At 43.0% G+C, this 15,616-nt stretch overlaps 1 protein-coding gene across 1 annotated transcript in view; it reads left to right on the top strand.

Annotated features, from left to right (window-relative positions):
* The window catches only part of LOC124035945 (MAM domain-containing glycosylphosphatidylinositol anchor protein 1-like), a 447,455-nt gene that overhangs the window by 140,091 nt on the left and 291,748 nt on the right, over positions 1-15,616 (top strand). Inside the window, exon 4 of the mRNA XM_046349921.1 lies at positions 107-281. Coding sequence (XP_046205877.1) covers positions 107-281 — 175 coding nt within the window. The remainder of the gene's footprint in view (positions 1-106; positions 282-15,616) is intronic.

Raw genomic sequence — 15,616 nt, 5'->3', positions numbered from 1 at the left:
GGTTATAGATCAACGTTTTTGGCTGGGTATAGTATATATTCACTCTATACTATAGTATACTATACTCTGAGCCTAACTAACCAACTCAATCCTTTGCCCCCTGCAGGTGCGGTGGACAAAGACAGCAGGCAGCGCCTCTGACAAGTTCCAGGAGACGTCCATCTACAACGAGACGCTGCGCATCGAGGGCATCCAGCGGGTGCAGGGCGGCCGCTACTACTGCAAGGCCGACAACGGGGTGGGGGTGGCTGCCATCAAGTCCATCCGGGTAGACGTGCAGTGTAAGTCGGCAGGGAACGCCGCGATTGATCCCTCCACTGCCCCCCCCCAATCCATTCCCAGAATGAGTCATTCTCAGAATTTATGTCTGGAATTTGGAAGGATCTTGGCAGGAAAATGGTGGCAAATTTCTAAATGGGAATGAGCTCTCTGGGAGTATCTGTTAGGGATATTTAGATGGTAAAAGGGGTGGAGGTTTTGATATTGAAGTTGTTAGCTTTGGGTGGGAAAACTTCAAAGGGACTTGGGCACGTGTCAAACTCATTTCACGGAGGGCTGAGTGTCTTCGGGTTATTGCTCCTCCCTTGTACTTGATTGATAAATTAAGGTCACTACTTAGTATGGAACTCCCCTCACCTGGTTGTCTAGGACTTAATATATATATATATATATATATATATATATATATATATATATATATATATATATATATATATATATATATATATATATAGAGAGAGAGAGAGAGAGAGAGAGAGAGAGAGAGAGAGAGAGAGAGATTTTATTTTAAACAGGAGACACTAGGCCCTCCATTGAATGGGTTTGACACCCCTGTACTAGGGTGTTTGTAGGGTAAACGTTAGTTGGGTAGAAGGGAGATTTCCTTTGACTGTTTTAGTCATAGGGGAGGAGAAAGGAAGAAGATACAAATATGGATATTCCTGGAGAGGCTAGCAGTGGCGGGATCTAAAGGAGAACATGGGAGAGTTAGTCCAGGTGGCACGTGGCCACCCTGTGAACGGGGCCTCGTGCTGCTGCCTGTTGCCGCCGACCCACTGTCCCCCTGAGTCAGGGGCCAGGTCAGGGCCCTCAGCCAGTCTTGGTATAGTGCCCCCTACTGTATTGCACAGATGTGATATCTCTAAATCCCTTTAACATTATCCAGACCTGCCATTCACCCCAATTACAGCACAACACAGCACAGGATCAGGATAGGCACACATTATTTTTTAACCTTTGTGCTCTTTGACATTGTACATAATGTTTTCCCTACTATTACCTTGTCCATCATCCTTCAACAAAAAGCATCACAAAGATCCTATACCGCTATTGCCAGCTAGGTCTGTCTTTTAGTCTTCTGGTCTTCGGAGGGCGGTAATTGCGGGGCGAGTGAACAGAGAGAGCTGCGGTCTGACAGGGGAGGCAGAGGGTAACCAGTAGTGACGTGTGACGCTTGTTCAATTTTCCCTCCCCGCCGCACCTCAGTGTGCTCGCCCGGTGACTTTGAAAGTGAGGGAGAGAAAGAGAGGCAGTAATTAGAGTGAGCAAAAGGGCCGGCAGGCAGCGGAGAGCCTCCACCTCTCCTCCTCTTCTGCCACCCTTACCCCCCCTCTTTTTCTACACCTTGGTCTTATGGTGTGCAGAGAGGGTGGGGGAGAGGAAAGGGGATCCAGGCATTGTGGGACTGAGGGGGGGGGGGGTGGAGTTAAGAGAGAAATGGCAGATATAGAAAGGCACGGAGTAAAGAAGTGAGAGAGAGAGAAAGAGAGGGACACAGAGGGAGAGAGAGAAAGCACAGAGGAAAAAAAAGAGAGCGAAAGAGGAGACAGACACAGACCAAGACAGAAGAGAGTCAAGGTGAACCAGGGGGTAGGTCTGGTTTCAGGTCTCCTTTGGGAACAGTAGACAGCTGGATATCATGGGCCATAATATCATGTCACCACAGTCAGTGAAAGAGAGAGATGGAGAGCAAAAGGAGGGTAGAGGGTTCGGAGACAGGAGGGAGAGAGAGCATAGAAAGAGAGAGAGAAAAGCCTTAGAAAATCCACACGCTCTCTTTTCTCAGCTCTGGCCAATTTAATCCCTTTGCGACATCTGTTTACAATGATCTTTTTGAAGTTATGAGCCAGATACTTTTTCTCACTGCTGCCTCACTGCAAGGTTTGTTTGACATCATTTCACGTGCTACCTACAGGAGTTAAAGAGACACTTGGATTTTGGCAATTGAGCCCAACCCTGCATACTAGCCACGTCTCACACCCTCTCTCTCCTTCTGTGAATGCATGCACATGTGTGAGTTTGAGTGTGTGAGTGTAAGGTTGCATGTTTGTTTGTGTGACACAGGTCAGTGCGAGGTTAAAGGGATACTTCAGGATTTTGGCAGTGCCCCAAACAGTCAAGCATACACGCACTCACACATGCTCACAAACTGACATATGCTCACGCAGTCACAGAAAGAGAGAGCGAGGGTGTGAGACATGGCTAAAATGCAGACTTGGGCACAATTCAGAATTTTGGAATTGACTCCCATTGAACTCACAAGTTGAAATTCGCATTGAATTGGCCACACCCCACAGGGTGTAGAATTTGAGTTTGAGTGACAGGAAGTATAATTTAATTCAGTGCAATTCATAGAAATTATACTCAGTCATAGAACATGAAAGAGAATATATCACTTTTCTCTGGAAACAATTTTCATGTACTCCTTTAACCTCTGTGCTTGGAATAGTCAATTAATTTTCCACCAACCATTTCATTTGTTTGGCTTCTTTTTGAAGACCTCAAGATCAACATGATCCTAAATTTATGCATTCTGTGAAATGTAGTATTTTTCCAATATTTAACTAAATGTAAGTGATTAATGAAATATTATATTTGCATACAGGTTTTGGTTTTGTTTGTCCTGAAAATATACAAGTCTTTATCTTTAACGTTTGCAGATCGCGAAGAACAGCAGGAGAGATAAATACTCATTTAGAGGAAGAGAAGGAAGTATAAAAACCAAATTGGAGGGAGTAAGCTAAATTAGACTAGCTCTGAGGGAGGAGAGTCCACTGAGAGTGATATAATACCTGCGGTTAAATCAAAATGACCTATACAATTATCAAACTATCCATCATGAAATTGCTTCTTATACTGTATGCCCCTGCCGGTGTAGTTAAATCCACCTAGAAACAAATATGTTCCATTGTGTTTTAGTACAAGTTCACTTTGTTAATGTACACAAATGTACTCCAAAATGTAGAGCAGACAGGCGTCCATGTTTACAAACTCCATCATTGTTCACGAAATCTCAATTAACCTTCATTGACAGACACCTCATTATCATTGACCTCTCACCTCTGACTTTCCATGCAATGTCAGTTGATGGCTGGCTGAACCTTGACCTTTGGCACTCTGACCAGTGAGGCAATGGGCCAGTGGGCGGGCGGGAGTTTAACTTGTTGCCTCTACTGTTGGATGGACTTGGTTCAGGGACCCATGCTAAAACACCCTATAGCGCTTCCTACCTTATCATAGCCCTCTCCAAAGACCCACCGGAGGATCCACACAGGTAAGGGGGTCTTGGAGGCAGGGTATCCCGGGATAGGATGGGGAAAAGAGGTAGGTGGTCATGCTGTGGTGGTAGTGGTGGTTCTATGGGGAAAGCTATGGCTTGTGGTATGTGGGTTGGTGTACGCCGATGACTACTGGCCTTCTAGAATAGTTTAATATAGTCCTATTATGGTACTGTATTATGGTCTATAAGGATGAAATGAGGATAAACAATTTGTCATGTCAATACTGTGACCTGGAATGAATCCTGTAGCACTCACACCACTCAGACCTAGTGAGCATCGGATGATCATCATAGGATGTCCTCTATATGTTGGCAATCACTCGGTGAGTGTTATTACATGTAACCTAAGAAAGGCTCTTCGCTAGCATGTGGGTTGAGCACCAACTCCGGTTTGTCCCTGGTCGCTAGTAGTTGGCATCACACTCATCCTCCGCACGTACACACACACACACACACGATAGCAAGAGGCACAGACCGTGGCACAGAATGGGAATGAGGAAGCCAATCACATTGTGATCCCCTTAGAACTGTGTGTGGGTGGGGTACACCTAGGCTGGCGAACACACACACCCAGAAAAACACATAAGGACACACAAACCGATACAAGGAATTCCATGCTCTCTCACACAACGTCCAGTGGCCAATCCTAAATTGCTGCCCACTCTCCTCAGTGTGTGTGTGTTCCACCTCCCCCCATGCTTGCAAGTATGTGTGTGTATGAGGGAGAGAGGGAAAGTAGAGGAGGAGGTAAAGAAACATAAGCTCTGACCTTTCTGTCTGAGCCAGGCTTCGGCTCTCTGAATCATGAACCAACCAGTAAAAAAAGAATCGCTGTCAAAACTTCTCATCTCTCTGTCCTCTCTCTCTACTTCTCTCTCCCTCTTTTTCTGTCAGGCTGTATGACTGTCTCTTTCCTCTTTCTCTCTGTACCTTTCTCTCTTTACCCCCTCTTTCTCTCCCTACTGTATGTCTCCTCTCTTCTCTCTTTCTGTCTCATGTTCTCCTCTGTATCTCTTTCTCTACAGATTGTTCGCTGGAAATGTTTGGATACATGATAGCCAATTAGAGCATAGTATTGGAGGGTATGGGAGCTAGGGGGGCTTAAGGGGAGGGAGAGGGATTGGCAGGTACATATAAGAGTGTAAGAAAAATGGATGAGTTGAGATATGGGAAGTATATACACTCACTTATTAGCAGTGTGGCATTTTTTTAATGATTTTTTTTTGTGAGACCTGACCGAATTCAGATAGAAATGGGAGATACAGTAGATCTCTCATTCTCATTGAAAGCAAGTCTGATAAGAGATCAATCCTTTCTATGTGATATTTCTGTGTTTCTCTCTTTTGTTTCTGCTTCTTTTTTTACTGTTGGTTTTATACGGTACTTCTGCTTAAAATACAAAATGTTTGGTTATTGAAAAATATATTTCATATGCAAAGGTTTAGATGGTACAATGATTGTCTTGGGTCATTTTAGATTTTTTGAAATGAGGAAATGGCAGAGCATATTGCACCTTTAAGAGACCCCAATGGGAGAATGTCAACAGAGAAGAGAGACAGGATAAATAAAAGTCCCAGTCAGACAATATAACAGTATGCAACTTTTACATTATGAAACACATTCCTAAAACTTTGTGGGAGACAATTTATTTTACACAGTGATTCAGTCACAACACACAACCTCACTAACTGAAAGCAATCCGTTCTTGGCAAGACAGCACAAACAGATCTGGAACCAGGCTAGCTATATCTCTGATTTCCTCTGAAGTGCCTTTGAGTTGAAAAGTGACTCACAAACTCTACTACACGTCCAGTCTTCTGTGAAAGCGGCAAATGTTCAGTGACTCTTGCCCTAAGGTGTGTTACGAATCCGACAGCTTCCCTCTGTTTTGTAACGACACTGTTCTTTTATGCCAATCTCAAACTCAGCCTAACACAGAGGATGTGCTGCAGGGTTCAAATGTGAGTGGATGAGGTTGAGAAGGTGACAAGCTGCTTGCATGTCTTGTTGGGTATGTATGGGTGTATGAGCTGAATGTTGTTTGATTATGCTGACAATCTGGCATTTTTGTCGGCCTTGATTGCATCATTACATTGTCCCGCCATGTGAACTCAGCCCTGTGTGTGTGACACTGTGTGTGTATGTGCCTTTCTTGTGTGTAAGCGCGTACCTCTAAATGTGTGTACCACTTTCTGTGTGTGTGTGTACAAATTTCTGTCTGTGTGTGTGTAGCCAAGCAACTCGCCGTCGATGCCTCCCATGAGTTCCAACACACGGCCACTGCGCCAATGCCAAAGCCTCCAATAAATAAACACACACACACACACACACTGAGGCAAGGTCGGGTCTAGCGTATGAGGGAGCCTTGAATCCATGAGAGCTTTGTTGCACTTACCTCCCACTCTGAGGCTTCTGCCATTGTCAGATAGAATAGCGGTGCACTGTACCGTAGCTTCGCACAGCCAGCTTAGCTGTGTTTTTGTACACACTGAAGAATAGGAACAGGGACGGCTCTTGCCTTTTGGGGGCCCTAAGCGTGACTTGGTTGGGGGGGTCCCCACTAGGCAAAACATTTTAGTAGCCCTCCTCGACGTGTTTGATCATATTTTCTGCAATTATACACATTTTGTCATGGGGTGGAGGATTTTTTTGTGCAATTTTAAAACAAATTTCCTGCAATTCTCACCATTTTGCCATGGGGTGGAGAGAAATGAGTGCATGTTAAAGCTATTTGATAGTGTCTTCAGAAAGTATTCATACCCATTAACTTATTGCACATTTTGTTGTGTTACAGCCTGAATTCAAAATGCATTCAATCAAATTTTTCTCACCCATGACAAAGTGTAAACTTGGTTTTAGAAATTTTTGTACATTTATTGAAAATGAAATACAGAAATGTCATTTACATAAGTATTCACACCCCTGAGTCAACACCTTTGGCAGTAATTACAGCTGTGAGTCTTTCTGGGTTAGTCTCTAAGAGCTTTGCACACCTGGATTGTATAATTTTTAAGTTAGTTGTTGATCATTGCTAGACAGCTTGTAGTGGCTTCCTTTAGTCTTCACCATAGCCACTGCCCAAGCCTGAAGTGGGGTTGTTTGGTACGCATACAGTCCACACTCAAGGTTTCCAAACGGCCAAACATTCAATGACATCCAGGGATATGGTGCAACAATTTTTTTTATTCTTCTTATATCTAACAAATTAATGATTCTCCAATCAACTTAAAGCATAGAATACTTGATATGGAAGATACATATTATGACCTGGGCCCTAAGTGACCGCTTATGTCACTTGTGCCTGGAATCTGAATAGGACTTGTAGCACCGCTCTGAAAAGACAGCTGTACGTACGTGAGAGGAAAGCTGTAGCATATATGTATTGTATGAGCGTGTAGTGTTGTGTGTCGAACTCTGTGTATTTACCACCCGTGAAAAAAGTCAGTATTCGACATCCATCCATGTCTGAGGATGTTGGGAGATGACATGGAAACAGGCCACTAAGGGCTACAGTGAGCGCTGTTACCTTCAAGTAGGTTTCGGTTTTGCTAGGGCGTTGTGGATAAAGGATGGGCATAAGTATCTGCCTCTGGTGTCGAAGCCTGCACATATGAATCCAGCAATAGAAAGGATTTTGAGATTTACTTTTCAGCCTATCCCAAACCTTATCCCTCTCCTGGTATAGGGGACGCTTGCCAAAAGCCAGGGAAAATGCAGTGCGGCAAATTCAAATAAAATGATATAAAAATTTAACTTTCATTAAATCACACATGTAAGATACTAAATACTTGAGGTAATTTTAAATGTTAATAATCGATCAAATTGAAGACGGGTCTATCTGTTTTCAATACAGGAAGACAACATACCAAGCTACTTTTCAAGTCTTGCGCAACTCTCAACAGTGTTACGCAGTTCCTTGATTGCCGTACTTCTTCATTGCACAAAATAATAACCTCAATCCAATTCCAAAGACTGGTGACATCCAGTGGAAGCGGTAGGAACTGAAAACAAGTTCCTAAGAAATATCGTTTCCCAATGAGAATTCACTGAACAGACAGAGACCAAAAACAAATTAAAATCTGAACGGTTTGTCCTCGGGGTTTTGCCTGCTACATAAGTTCTGTTATACTCACAGACATGATTCAAACAGTTTTAGAAACTTCAGAGTGTTTTCTATCCAAATCTTCTAATAATATGCATATGACTTTGATAAAAAACTTTGACATTTAAGAAAGATGAATGAACGTCTAATTCTGACGTGCCAATGTGAGAGCTAGTTGATGTGTACAGCGGTCGGTCTATGTGTAAGATTGCGCTGTTTTGTCACCGAGAAGGAGAAACATCATACACACACAATGCAGTCATTTTCCATTTGCTCTTCTATTCCCAGTCTGCATAACCTTACCTCCTTATTTCTCTTTGTTCACTGTCCTCTCAGAGCCCCCCTCCCACACGCACACACTGTGCAGCCATTGAGCATCATGTTTGAGAGCTGTTTGGGCAAATCACGCGACATATCTCCCACTAATTGGCACCTGACAGGAGCTGGCAAGCATTTTTGCATGCCACCTCTGGTGCCAATCTCACCCCATAACACAACAGCCCCATCACACGCACCCAGAGTCACACACACACACAAAACAAACTGCCATGGCTCTCCGCTGCTGCTTCCTGCCTAGCGACCCAACGTACCTCTCACCCAGGCGGCCCTGATGAAAGGGAAATACTTCCTTAGCTATGGAATTTTCATAGCCGCCTAATAAACAACCCCCAGCCTTGTTAAAGCTATTCACTTAGTTAAAAAAAAAATGTGTCAGTGAGTTCCAGGCTCTGCGTATACAGTTAGCTAATTGTGCTAATGCGAGCTGCGCTCGTGTAGCAAAATTAGGAGTTGGTTTAGCCCTCTGTTGACCAATGTGAAGTGCAATGTAGGAATATTTTAACAAGGAGTGTAGAAAAGATGCAGTGGCATATTAATGGTGTGTGTGCATTAACAGTTAGCTAATTGTGCTAACATAAGCTATGCTAATTTAGCAAAATGTGGAATTGGTTTAGCTCTCTAAGAAATGTTAAGTGCAAAGGGGGTAGTCTCTGGAGTGTGTATGTGTAGGATTTTAATGAGGAATTTATAGGGTGCAGTTGTGTTTTAGTGGTGTGTGTGTACAAAAACAAGACTGCATGCTGTTGCCATGTGTTGTATATTATATCACTCATATGCAGAGAGGAGCTTGTGAGCTCGGATGAATATGTACCCCACATATTATAATATATCAACTATATCAAAATATTCACTTGGTTGCTGTTTTTTTAGTTGATGAGAATGACAAATAAAATGCTGTTTATAGTTCCTTCGGAAAGTATTCAGGCTCCTTGACTTGTTCTACATTTTGTTACATTACAGCCTTATTCTAAAATGTATTAAATTGTCCCCCAATCAATCTACACAAAATACCCCATAATTATAAGGCAAAACCAGGTTTAGAAATTGTGGTAATTTATAAAAATAAAATAAATGAAATGTCACAAGTATTCAGACCCTTTACTCAATACTTTGTTGAAGCACCTTTTGCAGCGATTACAGCTTCTTGGGTAGGACGCTATAAACTTGGCACACCTGTATTTGGCAAGTTTCTCCAATTCTTCCTGATCCTCTCACGCTCTATTAGGTTGGATGGGGATCATTGCTGCACAGCTATTTTCAGGTCTCATCAGAGATGTTCGATCGGGTTCAGGCCCAATGCTCTGGCTGGGTCACTCAAGAACATTGAGACTTGTCCCGGAGCCACTCCTGCGTTCTCTTGGCTGTGCATTTAAGGTCGTTGTCCTGTTGGAAGGGGAACCTTCGTCCTAGTCTGAGGTCCTGAGCGCTCTGGAGCAGGTTATGTAGGATCTCTGTACTTTGCTCTGTTCATCTTTGCCTCGATCCTGACTAGTCTCCAAGTCCCTGCCGCTGAAAAACATCCCCACAACGTGATGCTACCACCACCATGCTTCACCGTAGGGATAGTGCCAGGTTTCCTTCAGATGTGACACTTGGCATTCAGGCTAAAGAGTCTAATCTTGTTTTCATCAGACCAGAGAATCTTGTTTCTCGTGGTCCGAGAGTCTTTAGGTGCCTTTTGACAAACTCCAAGAGGGCTTTTAATGAGGAGTGGCTTCCGTCTGGCCACTCTACCATAAAGGCCTAATTTTGGAGTGCTGCAGAGATGGGAGAACCTTCTAGAAGGACAACCATCTCCACAGATGAACTCTAGAGCCCTGTCAGAGTGACCATGGTGTTCTTGGTCTCCTCCCTGACCAAGGCCCTTCTCCCCCGATTGTGCAGTTTGGCTGGGAGGCCATCTCTGGGAGGAGTCTTGGTAGTTCCAAACTTCCATTTAAGAATGATGGAGGCCATTGTGTTCTTGGGGACCTTCAATGCTGCAGAAATGATTTGGTACCCTTTCCCAGAGCTGTGCCTCAACACGATCCTGTCATGGAGCTCTACGGACAATTCCTTCGACCTCATGGCTTGGTTTTTTCTCTGACATGCACTTTCAACTGAGGGACCTTTATATAGACAGTTGTGTGCCTTTATAAATCATGTCCAATCAATTGAATTTACCCCTGGTGGACTCCAATCAAGTTGCAGAAACTTCTCAAGGATGATCAATGGAAACAGATGCACCTGAGCTCAATTTTGAGTCTCATTTCAAAGGGTCTGAATGTTTGTTTATTTTTAATACATTTGCAAACATTTTCACTTTGTCATTATGGGATATTGTGTGTAGGTTGAAAAAAAACTGCAATCCATTTTAAAATAACTTAACAAAATGTATAAAAAGTCAAGGGGTCTGAATACTTTTCGAAGGCACTGTATATAAAGCCATACCTGTGGTAAGTAGGGGTCTACACTACTTCAGGAAGGAAGGAGTGATGCTAACTCATGGTACACAGCGCGGGAGAACTGATAACTGGTCTGTACAGAAGTCTGTTTGTCGGTGCAATATTCAGGCAAAAGTTGGCTTAAGTTTTGATTGGTTCTTACATGCAAGATAATTGAATTCACAACACCCCTGCCGCCCTAGTCAATTCGCTTCGCTTCAGTAAAACATAGGTTGTTTTCAATTCGAAAATGTGATATCCAATCAGCGTAGGACACCACCTTGAAGTCCCCTTCATGATTAACACATTTTACCGAAAACATCAAAAGAGCCTTTCCAGACTGAAGACGGCAGCACTTTGAGTTAGATGTCTATGTTTAGTCTGGCTGACACCTATTGTGTGCATGCATGCTTGTGTTATACAAATATTTGCATTGTACATTATTTTACTGTACATTTCTGCACAAGTTGCTTCAATTCATAATAAGAGGTCTCAGGTTCCTTGGTGCTTGCACAGTTTACTGTGAACCCATTTTTACTCCACCCAACACAAGATTTAATGTTTTCTAGAACACAATCCCAACATAGAAGACCAGGACATTTAAGTATGCTCAAGGTCAGTTTTATTTTAAATTCATGGGTTAACATGGATCGGACCCAGTTTCCCCACAGCAGACTGCATGATTTCCCAGACTGTGTCGACACAATAGAGGGTAACCTTCCCATCAGATAGGTTACCCTCCCCCTGATTGCCTCAGGTAAATATCAGGCATGCAAAAGTGACACTGCAACATACTGCACACTGAATTATTCTGATATGGCACTTCAAACAATGTGTTAAATGGCAATACAATGTCACTCTGTTGCTGCAAACCATATGGGACCCACCCTTGGTCCAACTCTACTCTTCAAACCCCTCTATAAGACTCTACTGCTACAGGAAGTTTACATACACTTGTTTTTCAACCACTCCACAAATTTCTTGTTAACACACTATAGTTTGAAGCACGGGGGTTTCAGCATCATGTTGTGGGGGTGCTTTGCTGCAGGAGGGACTGGTGCACTTCACAAGATAGATGGTTCATGAGGGGAGAAAATTATGTGGACACATTGAAGCAACATCTCAAGACATCAGTCAAGTTCAAGCTTGGTCGTAAATGCGTCTTCCAAATGGACAATGATTCCAAGCATACTTCCAAAGTTGTGGCAAAATGGCTTAAGGACAACAAAGTCAAGGTATTGGAGTGGCCATCACAAAGCCCTGACCTCAATCCCATAGAACATTTGTGGGCAGAACTGAAAAAGCGTGTGCGAGCAAGGAGGCCTTACAAACCTGACTCTGGCCTGCTCGCCTCCCTACCACTGAGGAAGTACAGCTCCCGCTCAGCCCAGTCAAAACTGTTCGCTGCTCTGGCCCCCCAATGGTGGAACAAACTCCCTCACGACGCCAGGACAGCGGAGTCAATCACCACCTTCCGGAGACACCTGAAACCCCACCTCTTTAAGGAATACCTAGGATAGGATAAGTAATCCCTCTCACCCCCCCCCCTTTAAGATTTAGATGCACTATTGTAAAGTGACTGTTCCACTGGATGTGATAAGGTGAATGCACCAATTTGTAAGTCGCTCTGGATAAGAGCGTCTGCTAAATGACTTAAATGTAAAAATGTAAATGACTCACACCAGCTCTGTCAGGAGGAATGGGCCAAAATTCACCCAACTTATTGTGGGAAGCTTGTGGAAGGCTACCCGAAATGTTTGACCCAATTTAAGGCAATGCTACCAAATACTAATTGAGTGTATGTAAACTTCTGACCTACTGGGAATGTGATGAAAGAAATAACAGCTGAAATAAATCATTCTCTCTACTATTATTCTGACATTTCACATTCTTAAAATAAAGTGGTGATTCTAACTGACCTAAGACAGGGAATTTTTACGAGGATTAAATGTCAGGAATTGTGAAAAACTGAGTTTAAATGTATTTGGCTAAGGTGTATGTAAACTTCTGACTTCAACTGTATGTGACAAAATAGGGAGGGGGAAAGGGAGTTAAGACAAGGGTGTGGATAGGGTCTAAATTTCCCAACGAGGGCCCAACGAGAACCGTATTCCCATAAAATAAATGTCTCTGTATGGCAATATTCTGTTCCACCAAGCCCCCTGTCCTGAAATGCACCTGGTCTGAGACTGCTTGGCAACGCCACGGATGGGCCCACCTCCGGTGCGAAACGAGAGGAAGACAGACTGCAGGGAAAAGTGGCAGAGCTAAAGCTCCTAGATGTGCCTTGTACCAATGCCTCACTCGGTCCTCTGCTCTCAGATCAGCTCCACAGCCCCAGTTCGTCATCAGTGCAGCCGCCCACTTCCTCACTTGAATTCGTCAGTAAGACTACTCGTCCCCCAGACACTGGTCCAGTGCGATCACAGCAAACAGACAAGCCATGGACACTTGCATAAGGGTCCGATCCCCAAGAAGAGACATTCTCCACTCAACTCCCAGCCCCGAACACCACAAAACACAGGGCTTTTAAAGGAAATTACAGCCAATCCCCAGCTACCTGTCTAATTAGCTCACTCTCTGCAGGTGCGTCTGATCACACCAGCCCCTCCACCCACTTATCTACCAATCCATCTCGTGACAGTACCAAAGAGGAACACTGTCTCACTGTCAATAACAACACAAAGCAACTCGGCATGAAAGGTATTATGTACCCATTTTCTTCTCTATCCACTACCTTACAGCACCTGAATACAGATCACATGAAGTCTGACAGGACCTTGTGGTCCTTTTGGTATTTATCATAAGGCCACACTGTCGCTGAACAATATTGTCAACAGACATTACTGTTGAAAAGGAAATAGGTCACTTATTGTCTATGTACCAAATGTCACTATATTTCCTATATAGTTCTGGTCAAAAGTGGGTGACAAAATAGGGTATAGGGTGCTATTTGGGACACAGAGAAGTGGGAGGTTCATTTGTTTGGTTGATGCTCTTGAATAGAAGGACTGTCACTTGACCTAATATTTGTTGGGTTGCACAAAATGACATACCTATAATCAATATGTCTATGTCACAAATGGCTCTCTATATTGTGCACTAATTTTGGCCACATACGGCTCTGGTTAAAAGCAATGCACAACGTGTGGAATAGGGTGCCATTTCTGCGGCAGGCAATATAACTACAGCGAATACCATGGCCCGATTGAGAGATAAACATCTACTTTATTAAAGGTCTTTATTAAACAGTGGGCTAGTGTTATTGGCAGCTGGAACCTGTCAGAGGATGGTTATATGGTACTGTTGAATTATAATCTTAAATCATAAGAGACAGTTACTCTCAGTATTGTCTTGTGCCACAGACCATATTCTTGCATTGTAGATGCATACATGGTTGGGGGTAAGTTGACTCCCAGTATCATTATCAGTACTTTACTTGCAGTGGCCAGTCTTACACATGGACAGGACCATTTAAGTGGGACTTGCAATGTATTCAACTCATGTTCCGAGGTGGACATATTGTAGGACCATGTGTCCCCTGTATGGACACAAATATGGTACATGCTCAAAGTGCTTAGTAACAACAACAAAAATTTATTCATGTATGTATATAAATGTATATGTAAATATCTGTATATTTTGTACGTACTCCATTCACTGTGTCTGATTTACCTGTTAATTCGTGGACTTGCTTGCTTAAGTTTGCACAGTGCAGTGGTGTAAATATCAGGGTGTTCCTCTAAAGGTTTGTCAGATGAGACAGTTGAGTCTGGTGGTGTGTACTGTACTTATGGGTTGAACCTGTGGTCCATCACTGGACTTGTAAGCACTAGTGGTTCTGCGGTTCTTGTGACAACAATTTTGGACCCCCTCGTGGCCCCCCTCAATGTGGAGTATGAAATAGGTTTTACGTGACTAATATTTGCTATTGTTCTTTTTTTTACATCCGTTATTAGACAGTGAAAACGATGATGATTATGAACATGGTCTTTTGCCTGCTAATGCCTGCAATGCAGTGAAGAAAACGATATGACAACAATGTAACTGGCCCCTCTAACAGTACAACTGGCCCCAGCTTGGCCCCCCTAGTTGAAATGGTCTAGAAACATCATTGCTTGTAAAGATATAGACTTGTTTAAAATACTATGTGAAATTGTGTTGTGACAAGGTAAGGGTGGCCCTAATAGCCAAAAGACCAAGTCCATATTATGGAAAGAACAGCTCACATAAGCAAAGAGAAACAACAGTCCATCATTACTTTAAGACAGTTGTTCCCAAACTTTTTATATTCCCATATCACCTTCAAACATTCAATCTCCAGGTGCGTCCCCCCTCTAGCACCAGGGACAGCGCACTCTCAATTTTTGTTTCTTACCATCATTGTAATCCTGCCACACTCATTCTTATGTTTAATAAATGTATTGTATAGTTTATACAATACATTTATTAACCATAAGAATGACTGTGATTTTTTGTCATAACCAGGCTCGTGAGAAGTGACAAAAAGCTCTGTTTGGCCCAAAATGTTTGGTCCAAGTTAAACAATTTAAAGGTAATGTTACCGAATACTAATTGAGTGTATGTAAACTTCTGACCTACTGGGAATGTGATGAAATAAATAACAGCTGAAATAAATCATTCTCTCTACTATTATTCTGACATTGCACATTCTTAAAATAAAGTGGTGATCCTAACTGACCTAAAACAGGGCATTTTTACTTGGATTAAATGTCAGGAATGGTGAAAAACTGTTTGCAAACTTCTGACTTCAACTGTACAACTGTAAAATCGTTACATGGTCGCTGCCCATATCATTGCATAATGCAGAAAATACACGAGAGTTCAGGGGCCTTGCTTTGACAAAGTTAACCATTTTTACTGTAGTGTCCAAAACGTCTTTCAAGCTGTCAGGCTTTCCCTTTGCAGCAAGAGCCTCTCGGTGGATGCTGCAGTGTACACAAGTGGCATTGGGAGCAACTGCTTGCACGTGCATTACCACTCCACTATGTCTCCCTGTCATGGCTTTTGCATCATCAGTACAGATACCAACACATCTTGACCACCAAAGTCCACAAAGCTCTCCAGGAATTGAAAAATGTCCTATCCTATTGTCCTGGTTTCCAGTGGTTTGCAGAAGAGGATGTCATCCTTAATTGACCCCCCATAAACGTAATGGACATATAATAGGAG

The sequence above is a fragment of the Oncorhynchus gorbuscha genome, linkage group LG05 (assembly GCF_021184085.1).
Source record: "Oncorhynchus gorbuscha isolate QuinsamMale2020 ecotype Even-year linkage group LG05, OgorEven_v1.0, whole genome shotgun sequence".
NCBI classification, from domain to species: Eukaryota; Metazoa; Chordata; class Actinopteri; order Salmoniformes; family Salmonidae; genus Oncorhynchus; species Oncorhynchus gorbuscha.
The sequence above is the reverse complement of the archived record's forward strand: the minus strand, read 5'-3'. Positions and strand labels throughout refer to the sequence as shown.